The 16878-nt window shown below is 37.0% G+C and overlaps 1 protein-coding gene across 1 annotated transcript in view; it reads left to right on the top strand.

The window, feature by feature from the left end:
* Window positions 1–16878, top strand: part of Mmp16 (matrix metallopeptidase 16) — a 247066-nt gene that overhangs the window by 111292 nt on the left and 118896 nt on the right. Inside the window, exons 2-3 of the mRNA XM_055603625.1 lie at window positions 4505–4653; window positions 13529–13651. Coding sequence (XP_055459600.1) covers window positions 4505–4653; window positions 13529–13651 — 272 coding nt within the window. The remainder of the gene's footprint in view (window positions 1–4504; window positions 4654–13528; window positions 13652–16878) is intronic.

The following is a 16878-nucleotide window of genomic DNA, read 5'->3' on the forward strand; positions in this document are numbered from 1 at the left end:
ATTAATTAATTTTTTTTAAAATTTTTTAATCAAAATTTTTTAATTAAATTTTTATTTTTCATATTAATTACAATTTATTAACTTTGTATCCCAGCTGTAACCTCTCTCCCTCATTCTCTCCCAAACACACCCTCCCTCCTTCATCTCCTCCCATGCCCCTCTCCAAGTCCACTGATAAGGGAGGTCCTCCTCCCCTTCCATCTGACCCTAGCTTATCAGGTCTCATCAGGTCTGGCTGAATAGTCTTTCTCTGTGGCCTGGCAAGGCTGCTTCCCCCTTTGGAAGGCAGTCAAAGAGACAGCCACTGAGTTCATGTCAGAGACGGTCCCCTGTTCCCATTACTAGGGAACCCACTTGGATACTGAGCTGCCATGAACTACATCTGAGCCGGAGTTCTAGGTTATCTCCATGCATCGTCCTTGAATATTTCTTTAAGTGATTCTCAGTCATTAAGGGTTCCTTTGTTGATAATTCTCAGTTTAGCTCTGTAACCCATTTTTTAAATGGGTTATTTGGTTTGGTGATGTTTAATTTCTTGAGTTCATTATATATTTTGGATATTAGCCCTAGGTCAAATGTAGGATTGGTGAAGAGCTATCCCCAATCTGAAGGCTGCCATTTGTTCTGTTGACAGTGCCCTTTGCTTTACAGAAGCTTTTCAGTATCATTAGGTCCCATTATTAAATACTGATCTGGTATCTGTTCAGGAAGTTGTCTCCAATGCCAATGAGTTTGAGGCTCTTCCCCAGTTTCTCTAATGGATTCACTGTACCTGGTTCTATGTTGAGGTCTTTGATCCACTTGGACTTGAGTTTTGTGCAGGGTGATAAATATTGATCTATTTACATTTTCTATGTGTAGACATTCAGTTAGGCCAGCACTACATGTTGAAGATGCTGCCTTTTTTCTGTTGTATGATTTGGGCTTTGTCAAAATTCAAGTGTGTGTGGCTATTCGGTTTATCTTTGGGCCTTTGATTCGATTCCATTGATCTACCATTCTGTTTCTATGCTAGTGCCAAATGTGTGTGTTGGTGGGGGCAAGGTAGAAGGACATGTAGGGGATAAGAATTCCACAAAAGACTGAGTCCACTAACATAGACCCAAGGGGGCTTACAGAGATCGAAGCACAAACCAAAGAGCACGCATGGGCCGAACCTAGGCCCCCTCCAACTATGTAACTGATGGGCAGCTTGATCTTCATGTGGAAACTCTAGTAAGTTGATCAGGTGCTGTCTATGACATGAACTCTGTTGACTGCTTCTACATCACTTCACCCTAACAGGGCTCCCTTGCCTGGCCTCAGTGAATAAGGATGAACTCAGTCCTGATGCGACTTGATGTGCTGGGGTGGGTTGATGGCAAGACCCCTTCTGAAGAGAATGGGAGCCGGGTTGGGGGAAGCAGGTAGGAAGGTAAGGCCTGGAGGGGAAGAAGGAGGGAGCTATGATTGGGATGTAAAGTGAATACATAAATTAAAAATAAAAATTTAAAACTATATGGACTAAAAAGTAAATGAATGGAAAAATGAAGTTAAAAAAAGAAAGAAAAGAAAGCACTTGACTGCTCCTAGGTATGGTAAAGGCAAAAGTTTATTGTGAATAATGGGAGAGCATAGCAGAGGCAGACCCATCTGGGATAGTTCAGAGTCGTCATGACCCTGAGCTGTGTTAGGATATGGGAAGAGTTAGGGAGAGGGAACAGAGGGGAAGAGAGTGCATCATAGAGGACACCAGAGTTACAAAAAGGCTTGGGTAATCAAAATGTCTGGATTATATAAGGAAGAGCCTTTAGAAGAAGGGGAGCCCAGCTGTTGGGCTGCAGATTTCAGGGTAATATGTAGAGTATGCCAGCCATAGCCTGTCAGAGGTAGAGACTGAGGGATGCTGGGAAAACCTGCAGTGAAGTCTGCTTTGATATGTTAAATAGGCACCTCAGCCATTTGTCCTGGATTTGAAACTTAGCAGTGAGAATGTGCTAGCTTTTAGTGTGTTGCATAAAGTGTCCATTAATGACTGGATTTATTTACATCCCCTTATATTTTCTTTCAGGAAATTTTTATGTGTAACTAAACCATCTACTGTGGGTATATTAAATGCTACTAATGATGATAACCTCTTTCTGTAGTGAAATGCACTTTAAAAAATGTGCTTCCTATTTCTAGTACAATCTACTGATGGTGATATCTCTTGGCCAGCTTGACTGATTGATTGATCTCATTCTGTAGAGAGGAGCATTGTTCTGGTTGTGCTTCCACTAAGATAAAGCACTAAATGTAGAAAATATGCTGTATCAGAAAAGTAGGAATATCCATGCATAAAGTATAACACAGGGGAATACAGTTAAGGTGAGTCAGGTAGATTCTTTTGAGTTTCATGGTTCTTTGTTCTAGTGGCAATGATGAGAATTACTGGGTCTTAAGGCAGATGAGATTTTCCTTGAACAGCCTTCGATTGTTAATGGTTTTGATGCTCTTAAATAGACTTGATCTAATGGCAGCAGTAAAATAAAATGAATGAAACGTAACAATAGCTGTCCCCACTCCCAGTTTGACAAATAATTTACTCTCTCCTTGTTTTTAAGTATGGAGGAATTTACAAACGTTTTGTGATTGTTTTTCTGCAGCATCTTCTTCCAAAGGCTAATTAAACTCCCCCTATTTTTCACTCTTGTCCTATTTTAAGGCAAATCTCAACTTGAACAGGCACGGTTTAATACCAAAAGGCATAAATTATATGACTTACTGAGCACAGATTTTACTGTGAGTTTTATATACTCTGACTTCAGCCTCTTGCTGGCCTCAAATGCATACTTGAAGAACATATTCCCTGAGTACCCATAATGTGCATCTGGGCACAGAATGTGTACTGAAAAGATTCCAAGGTACAAAATATATCTCAGGAGACGTATTTGGTGTTACCAGTAATATAGGAGTGACAGGATTTTACATCAAAGTTTTAAAAAGGCATATATGTCTAGTAGCAGCATATGAAGATGGATGTCCGTGTTTCAGTCTGTTAAATATAATCTATATTGCTATATGTATAGATACACAGAAAGATATATATGTAAATATATGCATCTATAAATGAACATGTATAATTATTGCAATGATACAAAAATAAATGCTATATTATTAGCCTTAGACATTATTAAGAATAACAGGTAAGTTATATCTTCAAGTATTTCTTTGTAGATCTTTTTCAGAATGTTTTTATAGTTTCTTAGAAAAAGTTCTATTTAGCTGAAAAGATCATAGCACTAACATATCACTCAAAATAAACTTTGACTATAAAATGGAAAATCTCAGAGCTTATCTGTTGTTTAATAATTAAAAAAGAATTACCCACTAGTCACTTATTGGGAAAAACAGCATTTCATGCCTCAGAGCAAAATGTAAGACAAAATTGAAGAAAGAGAAAACTTCATTTTTACGTTATTTGCAATCACTTGTTTTGGAAGACTAAGGCATAACTCAAATGTGCATTTTCTAGAACATGCTATTTTTTCATTATCTACTTTATATTTATATATTTTTATATTTTTCTCTGTGTATATAAATTATTAGGTCTTACTAATAGTTTTATCTTTGCTGTTGTTATACACCTAATTTCAGTAGTTAAGCACCAAAGAATAACCTACCAACAATCTGCTTTCTAGCATGGAAGACATGAGCTTAAAAATTTTGTTCATGTATATTTATTAAAGTCATTATTGAACAAGTAAGTGAAAATATTGAGTCTCATACCAGGTAATATTATTGGGTTCCTAGTTCATTCAGAAAATACTGAGTCTTTCTCAGATTGCCCCGCTGCTGTATAGGTGACTGAATTGTTTTCCCTGCAGCCCGTTCATCACAGCTTAGATGAAAAGCATCTTGACAATCTTTTATCATTTAGGAGGCAGCCTTCTGCGATTGACTTTCACCAGTCACCCTCTTGACAGCAATGCAGTGCTCATCTTTAAATAGCTTTTATCAAGCTGATGACGGAGATTGTACTTTTAGAGATGCCAATTTTGGAGAAATTGACATAGAAATAGAAGATTTCTTTTTGATTTGCATATTTTAAATCTGGCATATTTAATATTGCCTTCTATAAAAATTAATTTCTATATTTGCTAGTTATTTTGACTTGGAAAATCAATTCCATGGGCTATGGTTTTAACGGATACAATGCCAGTTATGACAGATATACTACGCTTCCATATCATCACTTACATGATAACTAAACCAAGCCAGGGGGAGAAACACAACCTGCTGAATGCTTTCCCTAACTATTTCTGCTGTTACATGAAATGTAGCAATTTGCCAAGTAGTTCACTGCTGTTAACAACAACAACAAAAAACCAACCAACCAAACAAACAAAAATCTTTGACTCAGGGATGAGCACCACACAATTGTGGTGTTGAAATGAACCAAAGAGACTATATAGAGAAATTAATTTCCAGAACATTAGTGTTCAATTGTAAAGATGATCTAAAGGACTTGTACTTGTGATTTCAGGTTTGGTTACAAAAATACGGCTACCTTCCACCTACTGATCCCAGGATGTCAGTGCTACGCTCTGCAGAGACCATGCAGTCAGCCCTAGCTGCCATGCAACAGTTCTATGGCATTAACATGACAGGAAAAGTGGACAGAAACACAATCGAGTAAGTAATGTCCTCAGATTTCTATTCTCTTTGGTCTTTTGAGTCCAGTGAGGTTGTCTCAGAAACTACACAAACTTCAAAACCGCTTTTGGGATATTTTACCTCATGCAATTCTCTTTCTGATGTATCCTATGTTCAAAATCAATCTTCTGAGGGTCCCCATAACATATAATATCCAAAGTCAGGTTTATTCACATGGTTTTAACAGCACATTTGAATAAGGAAAGAAAATATGATAAAGAATCAAAGTAAATGCATCTTTAAGAGGCAGTGTGTGATAGCTGCTTACTGTGTGTGGTTTGTGAGAGTCTGCTGTTTACATCTCTACAAAGTGTTATCATGTTAGCAGCTTCACATTGGATGTGATGCAAATATTTAAACAGGTGTAAGTGGGAAACAGTGCAAATAATGTTCTTATGTTGGACTGGATAAGAAGATTTAAAACTATTAATAGTTTGCTGGATATGCAATAATGACAGTTCTCTAAATGAGATAGTCAAATAATTTTATTTTATTTGAAAGTGTCTAAATGTCTCAATGACAAAGAGCTTGTCCATGCCTTGTAATAATATTTGCTAATCTATTGATTGTTTTATCCTTTATTCCTTCCAACATCTTCAGTAAATGATTCCTCAAGTGAATACCAACACTAAAGTTATTCCCTCTTTAGCCGTGTAACTTTATGTGCTTTAAATATATAGTGGCAATATTTTTATCACAGGCTTATAGTAGTTTGTATGGTATTGCGAAGCATGATTATTAGTTCTAGACTGTAGAAGGAAAATAGTTTTTTTTTTTTCCTGTGGCGGCAGGCAAAAATCTTTCTTGTTCTTAGAACTCTTGATGCTCACAAAGTGAATATATCTCTGTTATTTAATCATCATACATTAACTTTTAAAATAGACAAAATGCAAATTTCTCCCAAAAAAGGGAACTGAATGTCAAAAGCCAAATGCAATATCATGCCAAAATTTTCCCAAAAAAGGAACTGAATATCAAAAGCCAAATGCAATATCATGACAAAATTCTAACTTACCAAGTTAATCCCACATTTACTAACGGAAATTCTGTTTTCCTTTCTAATGCTCATATAAACTAGTTAGTCATAGTATCTCTCTATCAGCAGGATCACACAGAGGCAGGGTCACATCTGATTTAGCTAATTAAACTTCAAATTAGTTTTTAAAAATTAAGATCTTAACTCTTGTAGTGACTGTCATAGAGGTATGTATAAGAACTGACTTGTCCAGAACTTGGGGAAAAGAGTCCATATTAAATTAACTGCATTCTGCAACAGCTAGAAATCCCATATCAATATTGGAGATAGAATTTCAAAATCTCAGACCTGGGTACCTCTACTCATCGTCATTATTTATTCATAAAGAGACATCAGACATTTCTTAACTATCAGTATCCATCCTCTAAATAAAAATAGTCTTTGCTAATATGAAAAAACCTAGTCTTGTGTTTTGTTTCTGGATATTACACAAAATTGTGCCAGCTATGCCTCACTCTTCTCTCAGCATTCTGCTACTCTTCACATTTTTCTGGTTTCCTGGCGAAGAACCACTAACTTCTGTTTCATTTTCTTGGAATTTTAAACACAACACTTAGACCTGATAGGCTAGGGTCAGATAGTAGGGGAAGAGGTCCTCCCTTATCAGTGGACTAGGAGAATGGCCTAGGGGGAGAAGAGAAGGAGAGGGTGGGACAGGAGGAGATGAAGTAGAGGCTACAGCCAGGATACTAAGTGAATAAATTGTAATAAAATGAAAAAGGCATAACAAAAAATTGCAAGTAATTGAGAATTTGGAAAACAAGTCACATTTTGCACATCCAAGTTACATTATTGCATAGTTTCAGAAAACAAAATGGAGAAGCATCTACTTCTTACTATATATTAAAGCCGAGAAAGTTAAAAAAAAAAAATTAAAGGCTGGCTGCATCATCTTCCTCTGTGGCCTGAGAAGGCTGCTCTCCCCCTCAGGGGGAGAGGTCAAAGAGGCAGTCACTGGGTTCATATCAGAGACAATCCCTATTCCCCTTACTAGAGAACCCACTTGGACACTGAGCTGCCCTGGGCTACATCTTTGCAGGGGTTTTAGGTTATCTCCATGCATGGTACTTGCTTGGAGTATCAGTCTCTGCAGGACACCTTGGCCCAGTTTTTGACCTTTCATTTTACTTTATAATCCCTTGCTGTTTTCAGAAAATATAGAGAAGACATTAACTGTCCTATATCTGGGTGGGGGTGCGAAGTGAACATAATTCTTACTTTTCTAGATGAGTATTGGAATGGTGAAAGTTAAAACGTGTGTGTAACTGATGCTGACCATTTAAAATATAAATTATTACAAAATTCCTAATTTCCATTTTATCACTGTATTCTCTCAGCTGGTATCACAAACATTAACATCTTAAGCATCTAAAACTGTTACATGAAGCATTCATGACTATAGATTAAAGTGACCAACAGAAGAGAAAGTTCCAGACACTTTGAATAATCACTGATATTTACGCAGCACAGTGGTTTAGAGCATTGCTTTTAAGTACACAGGGTATGGTAGAAATAAAGCAGAGTGACTTTAGCTTCAAACCAAATGAGTGATTCTGCTTGCTTTTTGTTTGCTTGCTTATTTGCTCTTATGTCTTTTTAAACAACTTTTTCCTCCTGAATTCCATTTATTTTATTGTTTGAATGCACAATGCATCCTTGCCTTTCACAGTGTTCACATGGCAGTTATTTCCAGATGAAATTACAGAGGCACCACTAACCCTTCTGTTTTTCCTCTTTCCTCTCTCTCTTCCTTGAAGCCCCCCATCTCCCTTGTTCTAGATAGCTTGACCTTAATCTTTATTGTTGCTGAAACTGGAAGCCCTGTGACTTCATTTGCCTGCTAACACTGTGCTATGGCTCAGGTCCTCATATCAAACATTGTGAATTATAAGCCCTCTAATCATGCTGTAGAAGCTTTATTCTTTGTTTTTTTTTTTAATCTAAATAAGAATATAGTGATAATCATGCTGAAACAGCACTCCCCCCTTACAAAAATTTTAAAATATGAAATCCATGGGGACAATGGTCTAGACCTGTAATCTAGGCACATAGGAGTTAGAAGCTGGATGACTGACACAAGTTTCAGACCAGTTTGGCCAACATAGAGAGTTTCATGCGAGTCTAGGCCAGAGAGTGAAATCTTGTCTCAAAACAATGATGAACAAACAAACAAAACAACGGAGATGGAGCAGTTAAGATTGCTTGCTGCTTCTCTTGGACTTGTCAATTACTGTGATAACGCACCATCATCATAAAATACAGATTTTATTGGGAATACTCTTTCAAATGGTGAGTCTGTGACAGTCACAGTAAAGAGCACAGCAACAACAGGGAGAATTGTTCTGGAGCTGGAGCTGAGACCTTGTATCTTAAGACATAATCAAGAGGCAGAGAGGTACCCGGGTTGTAGTCAGCTTTAAAACCTGGAAGGAAGGCCATGCCCAGGGACACAACTCCTCCAGCAAGGCCACACCTCCAAATCCTCCCACACTGTTCCAACCCCTGCAGACCAAGCATTCAAATAGATCAGCTATGGATGCCATTCTCCCATTCTCTTACACATCACCATAACACCCCATGGTGATTATGTGAATTCAAAATTAGCTCCCACATATGAGTTTGAAACCAGCCTAAGCTTAAAAGAACCTATCTCAAAACAACAAAAAGAACACAATACGTTCTACAGTTACAGCCTTACTAAAACACTGCTTTTCAGTCATTTGAGATGTCATCAATAAAGGTTAAATTTTAGACTCTTGATGACCATTTATTTATATGTCCATTTCTATACTTATTTCATTGTTATTTTTTATGAATGCTCATTCATTTGAGATTGCATTCCTGCAGCCTCCAGGCTGCTTCCCACGTGTTATGAGTGGCTACACTCTCCTTACATTCATCCATTCTGCCTTCCCATCCTGAATGCTGGTTATAGGCAAGTTGCTCTTTGCCTAGGTCATATATTAAAAAAGTATTTATCTTGGGATTATGTATGTGTGTGAGCGTGTGTGTAAGGAGCATGTGTGCGCTTGTGTGCAAGTAGCCCTAGAGCAGCTGGAGCTGCCTGTCAGTTGCTCAGTGTGGTGCCGGCAGCAGAACTTAGGGTTTCTACAGTAAGGTAAGCACTCCAGACCCTTTACCCATCACTCCAGCCCCTCCTTTGTCTCTAAATTCAAAACCAATTCTTCTGTTGACAAGCAAACATGTGGTGGAGTTAATCTATTATTCTTGGGCAAATAAAGGGTGATTGCTGCAATTGTAGTAATCTTTGTAGTTTGTTGACGCAATTAACCATTTCCAAGTAACAAATTTAGAAATTGGTTTGAATAGCACATTTTATTGCTCTCTCTGTTCATCAGCACTGACATTGGAAAGATAGTAGTATTTATTCTCCAACCAAAACTAAATCCATTGTCTAATAGTAAAATAGGTCTTTCAAAGTACGAGTTGGTTACCTATTTCATTTAAGCAAGCTCACTTAAAGTCCTTAATTCATACAGAACATTATAGTAAGCATAAAATATACTTTATCGCATTGAGAAATACAAGCTCATTATGTATGGCCTCCCTGAATTTTTTCTAATTGTTTAACATGCACATATTACTGCAAAGGGAAGAATGCTTGAGGAAAGGATTATCTTGGACAGTAGTTAATATTTCCTTTGGACTTCTCTCTATTTTCTTATATTTGGCATGTATGTGTGTATTGGTACATGTGTATACGGTAGAATAGTTTGGATAATCTGCATAATGCCATACAACTAATTCAACACAGGATGGTAATTTTTGCATTTAAACTGTTATAACTTTGTGTAGCATTTCTAAAAAAAAATTATTGTGAAAATTTACTAGGATTTAAAATTCTGATTTGTGGAGTTGGGGATTTAGCTCAGTGGTAGAGCACTTGCCTAGTGGCAGAGCACTTCCCTGGGTTTAGTCCTTAGCTCTGGGGCAAAAATAAATAAATAAAGTCCTAATGTGTTAATTATGCACTTTTTTAAAATTCAAGTAATATTTGTTATTTTATTTTATTTTTTTTAATTTTATTTTTTTCTTATCAGTTACATTTTATTAACTCTGTATCCCAGCCGGTGTCCTGATCCCTCATTCCCTCCCAGTCCCTCCCTCCCTCCCTCCTCTCCACCATGCCCCTTGCCAGGTCCACTGATAGGGGGGACCTCCTCCCCATTCATCTGATCCTGTTTAATCAGGTATCTTCAGGACTGGCTGCAAAGCTCTCCTCTGTGGCCTAACAGGACTGCTCCTCCCTTGGGGGGTGGGGAGGCCAAAGAGCCAGCCATTGAGTTCCTGTTAGAAATAGTCCTTGTTCCCCTCACTATGGGAAACCAATTGGTTACTGAGCTACCACAGGCTACATCTGAGCAGAGGTTCTAGGTTACATTCATACATGGTCCTTGGTTGCATGTCAGTCTCAGAAAAGACCCTGTGCCCAGATATATTTGGTCCTTGCACTTTTGCAATAGTCTTAATTTGTATTCTTTTTTCCAGATTGTCAAGTTAATACAGTAATAGTAATACTTTTTCAGTTAATTTTTTTTGTCTGAATATGTGCGGGCTTTCAAACAGTATTGCATTGGTGGCATCACTTTGGCAGTTGCAGAAGTGTGATTGAGCTCTTAATCTGGAGGGTGACACAGTAGTAAGAGCAGACACCAACCGAAGTTTTCTGGTTTTCTGTGGATGACTGTGGTGACCGAGCCTCGCACTTCAGTGTTTTCCCTCCGCACTGTCTGGATTGTGAGTTGCACCTGTGTCTCGGCAGGCAGATAATAAGCTGATATAGAGAATATAAGCCCTCAGTGTTTGAGACCTGTGTCAATTTGCCTTTAACACTATGTGGTGCATCTATTCCTTCTGATAGAGATGCAGTCTATGGATGTTTAAAGAAAATTTAAAAAAGCATATTTTTAAGCACTTCTCAAAAAAAAATCTGGAGTCAACTGTAAGCGATATCTATTACTCTTCCATTGAAATAAAATTTGGGAAGTCTGAATGATGAACACATGTCTAATCTATTGTAAAATCTATTTTTGAAAGTGATTTTTCGCTAAGAAAATGGAGATAAATGTATACCAAACCAATATGGTGTCCACTTGTGTCTGTGAGGGCTGGCTGTCCCTTCCGCCCCTGTTCAGTGCTGCTTCCTGCAGCTTCACTGCAGTCTCAACACATAACACCGACTCCAACTGTGCCTAGCAGAACCTGGCTGTGCACAGCTCTAATCACAGACTTCAAAAGGCTGCAACCACAGGGTGACTTGAGATGAGGATTCCCAGAGTCAGTCTGAAGCATTGCAGTGCTCTCTCTATCGCCCAGTGCTCTAACTGGCTGGCATTCAGTTTTGGGGTGTTCATAATGTTCCAATTTTTTTTATTTTCTTTTTTTAATTAATATCATTTTTATTTATTACATTTTATTCACTTTATATCCCAGCTGTAGCCCCACCCTCGTCCCCTCTCAATCCTGCCCTACCTCCCTCCCTTACCTCCTCCCATTCTCCTCCCATGTCCCTCTGCCAGTCCACTGATAGTGGAGAGCCTCCTCCCCTTCCATCTGACCCTAGTTTATCAGGTCTCATCAGGATCTGATTTTAAAGCTGAATTTTACTAAAGCTAATGGGCACCATTTTATGTTAAGAATAGGTGTGTTAGTTATTCACATACAAACATATAGTTTCTGAACTGGTGGCTGTGTATAAAACATGTGAACAAAGATAGCTGTCGTAATACCTACTAACAAAGAGCTAGAAAGATTTCTGATTTGAATGATATGCTCTCCTGAACATAAAACCAGATGTCAAACTGACTGGAGACATTCCTTGATACAACTTTAATCCTGAAAAGTGGGGTGTCCTATTGGAAGTCAGCAGTGAGGATGCATCTCATTTGACTTGAAAAGGGAGAGATTTTCCTTATAACTGATTCGTTCCGACTGGACTGAGATTGGTTGTAGTTGGTATCTGTGATGTCCACCTCACTCTGAGTATACTATTACTACAACTGCCACTAACAGTAATAATCACGACAACAGTAATACCAAACTTTAAATATTTGTTTTAAAACAGTCTCTTTCTTTAAAGGTAAGTAATCCCCTTAGCGTATTCTGTTATCCTCATGTATAAATAGTAAAATAGTAGCTGATTTAAGCAAGTTACTTCTAAAAAGTTAACTCACTTTCAAAAACAAAAAAAGTTCTGTTTTTAATTTGAGGTCATTCTATAAAAAGCAGTGTCAATTTTATAATAAAACCACAACAAAAGCAATAAATTGCATATTAAAGATAAATGGAATACATTTTGAGATAGGTGTTCTGTTTTTTGTCTGTCCTAGAAGGATTGTGACTGGCCTTGAATTTGCAAATCTCCTCTTATCTCCCCTCCAGGTGCCATGATTTTAAATGTACATGAAAGTACCCAGTTATGCAATGAATATTTATAGGCAGCCATTTCAAATCCAAGTTCACTTAAAATATTTTTAAAAAGTTGTACAGATGATGAAACACAGAATGCCAAATTATTTTCATTTTCTTTTGATTCATGTAGCAACACAAAGATTGAGTATGATCTCAGTAGCTTGTAAAGAAGCTAGAGAACAGAAAAAGCAAATAGATCTACTAAGGAAAACACTGAAAACCCTTAACAACTTTCTGCTTGGAGAAGATTCAAGTGTAGGTAGTACACATGCCAATGATCAAAAGCCATGCCCTAGAAAACAAGTTAGACTTAAGACATATGACTACACATTAAATTTAAGACATTGAAAAGAGTATTTCATTTCAATGTTTAAGCTCTAGTCTGTGATACTGAACTGCTTGTTCTGAAAAAAACATTTTGTAACTATTGAATTTGGTTATCAATGGAAAATATGAATGATTGGAAGTATCAGCACTGAAAAAAGGCAAACACCACATGAACAAACAATACACTGATCTCAAGGCTGGGAGAGGATTTGTGCTCCAACAAACCCTGACATTTGAAGGATTAGGATGAATGTAAAAATTCGTGTAACTACTGGAGAGATGGTGCAGTGGTTAAGAGCATTGGCTGCCCTTCCGGAGGACCTGGCTTCAATTTCCAGCACCTTGATGGTGGGTCACAATCTTCTGTCCAGTTCCAAGGGATCCAGTACCTTCTTCTGAACTTACAGACACAAGGCACACAAATGCAACACAAACATCTATGTAGGCAAACATTCATATACATAAAATGAAATTTTGAAATATTATTTTTAAAAAATTGTTAAGTAAAATCCCATGGAAAAATATGCTGAAAGTCTGAAATCAAATCTTAGGGTTATGGAATTCTTTCCCGTGGTCAACTATGTTATAAGATGTAACGAAATAATGTAATTAAAATTCTATATTATAAAATAATATAATATGTTGTTATGATACAATATTATTATCAGAAATTATAATGTTCATTTAAAAAACAAAACACTGAAGTTGGATTGAATGATACCTGAGTGTCATTTAATAGATGACATGAGGAAATGGACATTTGCTCAAGGTTGCATGTTTATTTCAACCACGGATTCTATATAGAAATTGCAAATAACTTCTTTCTGCAGTTATCTCAAAGTACACTGGAAAGTGAATGTGCTAAAGGACTTGAGTAGTAACATAGCAAGCCTTAACTCTTTCTGAAAAAAAGATAATTTCTATTTAGATTTAAATTGCACAGACATTGAACAGGGACTGTTTCCTAATCACTTCATGGGGTGCTATCTTTCCTTCTTTCGAAATCATCAGGAAGAGTTGTTAATGATAAGAGTTTAAAAAAGATTTTTTTTTTTAAAGCTGGATGAAGAGGCCTCGATGTGGGGTACCAGACCAGACAAGAGGCAGCTCCAAATTCAACATCCGTCGAAAGCGCTACGCATTAACTGGACAGAAGTGGCAACACAAACACATCACCTACAGGTATAAGAGCTCAGTCTGCCCCAGACACATTGTTTCACAGCTATTTGTTTCTACGTTTTGTTTGATAGGTGGTATTTTATGAATATTAACTACACGAAAGTACTTAGTGGTGTAATATTGTCCCAAGGAATTTACAAGTGCAATACGAAGAGAATTCAATGGCCATAAGGGGACCTTGCAAACATTCCTTGATATTGTTGATTTCTGCTTTTTGTGCCTCACTGCTTTCAAAAACGCTAATATTCTGAGGGGTTTGAGATGAGTGTTTTAATAAAGTGTATTCCATGACAAGTATTTATAGTCTAAAAGATAAACAAATAATAAACTTGATAAGTCTGTCTCTTAAACAAAGTGCCTTTGAAAAAATTAATAACGGTGGCAGCCACTTTGATTTTTTTCTGTGATAATTATTGAAGTCAACATGCTTTCTGTGATGCAAAATGATGTCTGACCTAAGGTGACAGTTGCTTTATTGAAAATTTCAATGCTTATAAGTTTACCCACTGGAATAGTTGTGCTTCTAAAGTTGAAAAAAAAAAAAAAACACACTTAGCCCTGGCATATAAGAACAAGTAAAATGTCCAGAACACATAAAGAACTAAAGAAGTTAAAAAGCAATAAATCAAGCAATCCAATTACAAAATGGAGTATGGAGCTAAACAGAGAATTCTCTGTAGAGGAATATAGAATGGCATAGAAACACTTAAAGAAATGCTCAATGTCCTTAGCCATCAGACAGATGCAAATCAAAACAACCCTGAGATTTCACCTTACACTCATCAAAATGGCTAAAATCAAAAACTCAAATGACAATATATACTGGAGAGATTGTGGAGAAAGGGGAACCCTCCTCCATTGCTGGTGGGAATGTAAACTGGTACAACCACTTTGGAAATCAACCTGGCACTTTCTCAGACAATCAGGAATACTGCTTCCTCAAGATTCAGCTACACCACTCCTAGGCATATATCCAAAAGATGCTCATTTACACAACAAGAACATTTGCTCAACCATGTTTGTAGAAGTTTTATTTGTAATAGCCAAAACCTGGAAACAACCCAGATGTCCCTCAATGGAAGAATGGATACAGAAATTGTGGTATTTTTACACAACGGAATATTACTCAGAAATTAAAAACAAGAAAATCATGAAATTTGCAGGCAAATGGTGGGATCTAGAAAAGATCATTCTGAGTGAGGTATCATAGAAGGAGAAAGACACACATGGTATATACTCACTTATATAGACCTATAAGATATGATAAACATACTGAAATCTATACACCTAAAGAAGATAAACAAGAAGGAGGACCCAGAGTAAGATGATCAATCTTCACTGAGAAAGACAAATGGGATGGACATTAGATATAGGAGAAAACAAGCAACAGAACAGGAGCCTACCACAGAGGGCCTCTGAATGACTCTACCTAGCAGTGTATCAAAGCAGATGCTGAGACTCATAACCAAACTTTTGGCAGAGTGCAGGGAATCATATGAAAGAAGGGGAGTTAGTATAACCTGGAGAGGACAGGGCTCCACAAAGACCAAATATATCTGGGCACATATCTGGGCACAGGGGACTTTTATGAGACTGTATCTCCAAATAAGGACCATGTATGGATATTACCTAGAACCCCTGTTCAGATGTAGCCCATGGTAGCTCAGTATCCATGTGGGTACCCTAGTAAGGGGAACAGGGACTATTTTTGACATGAACTCAATGGCGGGCTCCTTGACCTCCCCACCCCCCGAGGGAGAAGCAGCCCTGCTAGGCCACAGAAGAGGACTTTGCAGCCAGTCCTAAAGATACCTGATCATCCAGGGTCAGATTAAAGGGGAGGAGGTCCTCCCCAATCAGTGGACTTGGAAAGGGGCAGGGAGGAGATGAGGGAGGGAGGGTGAGATTGGGAGGGAATGACGTAGCGGGATACAGCTGGGATACAAAGTTAATAAACTGTAACTAATATTAAAAGAAATTTACAACCTTTAAAAAAAGAACAAGTAAAAGATGAGATCTTGTTTGTCCTTGGGAATACATAGCAAAGTGTAGGTAAAATAATTATATAAATGTGATACTTTATAAGAAAAGGAAGGAACAAGACAAAAAAAAAAAAAAAAAACAAATCAAGATTTTCTAAGCCATTCTAGAAAACCAGGGGGTCTTCTTAATGAAAAGAATCTTTTAGCTGAGACCCATAAGGAGATTTGAAAGAAGTTGTCAAACAAAAAGATAGAAGATAAAAGTAATTTAAAAGAGAGTATGCTAAGAAATACCTCAATCAAATTAAATGATTAGAAGGGAAATTTTGTAATTCTTGCTATTTTTATAAATAGATCTTAATTAAATGTTTAAAGAAAACATTAAAATGATTTCTTTTGGTTTTCTTTATATACACCTAGAATATGGTATTTATTTTAGATGACAAACATTGTTCAGAGTTACTTTATAGTCTCATATTTTCCTCCCTGATGGAATGAAACTAGATAATTGTTTTAGGCAAATTTTGTCAACTGCTCTTCAGATAATTAAAGGCAAAATAACCCTCATTCTTCCCATGAAGCTAGTATTCACTGTCCTTTAAATTTCTCATGGGGCTATTCATTTAGTTTCAGAACCACTTTGTATTACACTATTTGTGCTTTCAAAGGAAAGTTTAACATTATTCTAAGAAATGACTATAGAATGCTGTTTATTTCTTCGCAGTAATGGCAATATGAATGCCTGCTGTCCAATGAGCCTGCTTTCAGTAGTGAACTTTGTTCTCAAGAAGTGCAGAGTGAAAAGTTTAGAGACTGATTAAAAAACCCTTATACAAAGTTGTTACACAAAGCTGCATTTATTCAGTCCTAAGGAGGGGAAAGTTATTTTTTTTTCTCAAATTTGGACTTCTAAATCTTTCTTTGAAATAAAATTTCCATTTTTAGTAAAAACGGTTTGCTACTATTTTACCTCATTATTGCCAGGTTTTACATAATATTTCTTAGGTAGATATTTTTTTCTCCCTTAGTCCATCTGGGCTGACCATATACTTATTTGTCTCAAATAATTTTCGATGGAGCAGGTTCTGGTTGCAATGAATCAATATTTAACTCCAAAACCTCCATTTTTTTGTGAGAGTTTGGAAAAATGTCTCAATGTACGACTCTGTTCTATTCTAGTGAGAACAAGAACATTGCAACCTGTGAAAATCATTTTGAACATGTGTATTCTCCACAACCCGTCAACAC

Source organism: Psammomys obesus, unplaced genomic scaffold (assembly GCF_907164565.1).
Source record: "Psammomys obesus unplaced genomic scaffold, mPsaObe1.curated_primary_1811, whole genome shotgun sequence".
Classification (NCBI taxonomy): Eukaryota; Metazoa; Chordata; class Mammalia; order Rodentia; family Muridae; genus Psammomys; species Psammomys obesus.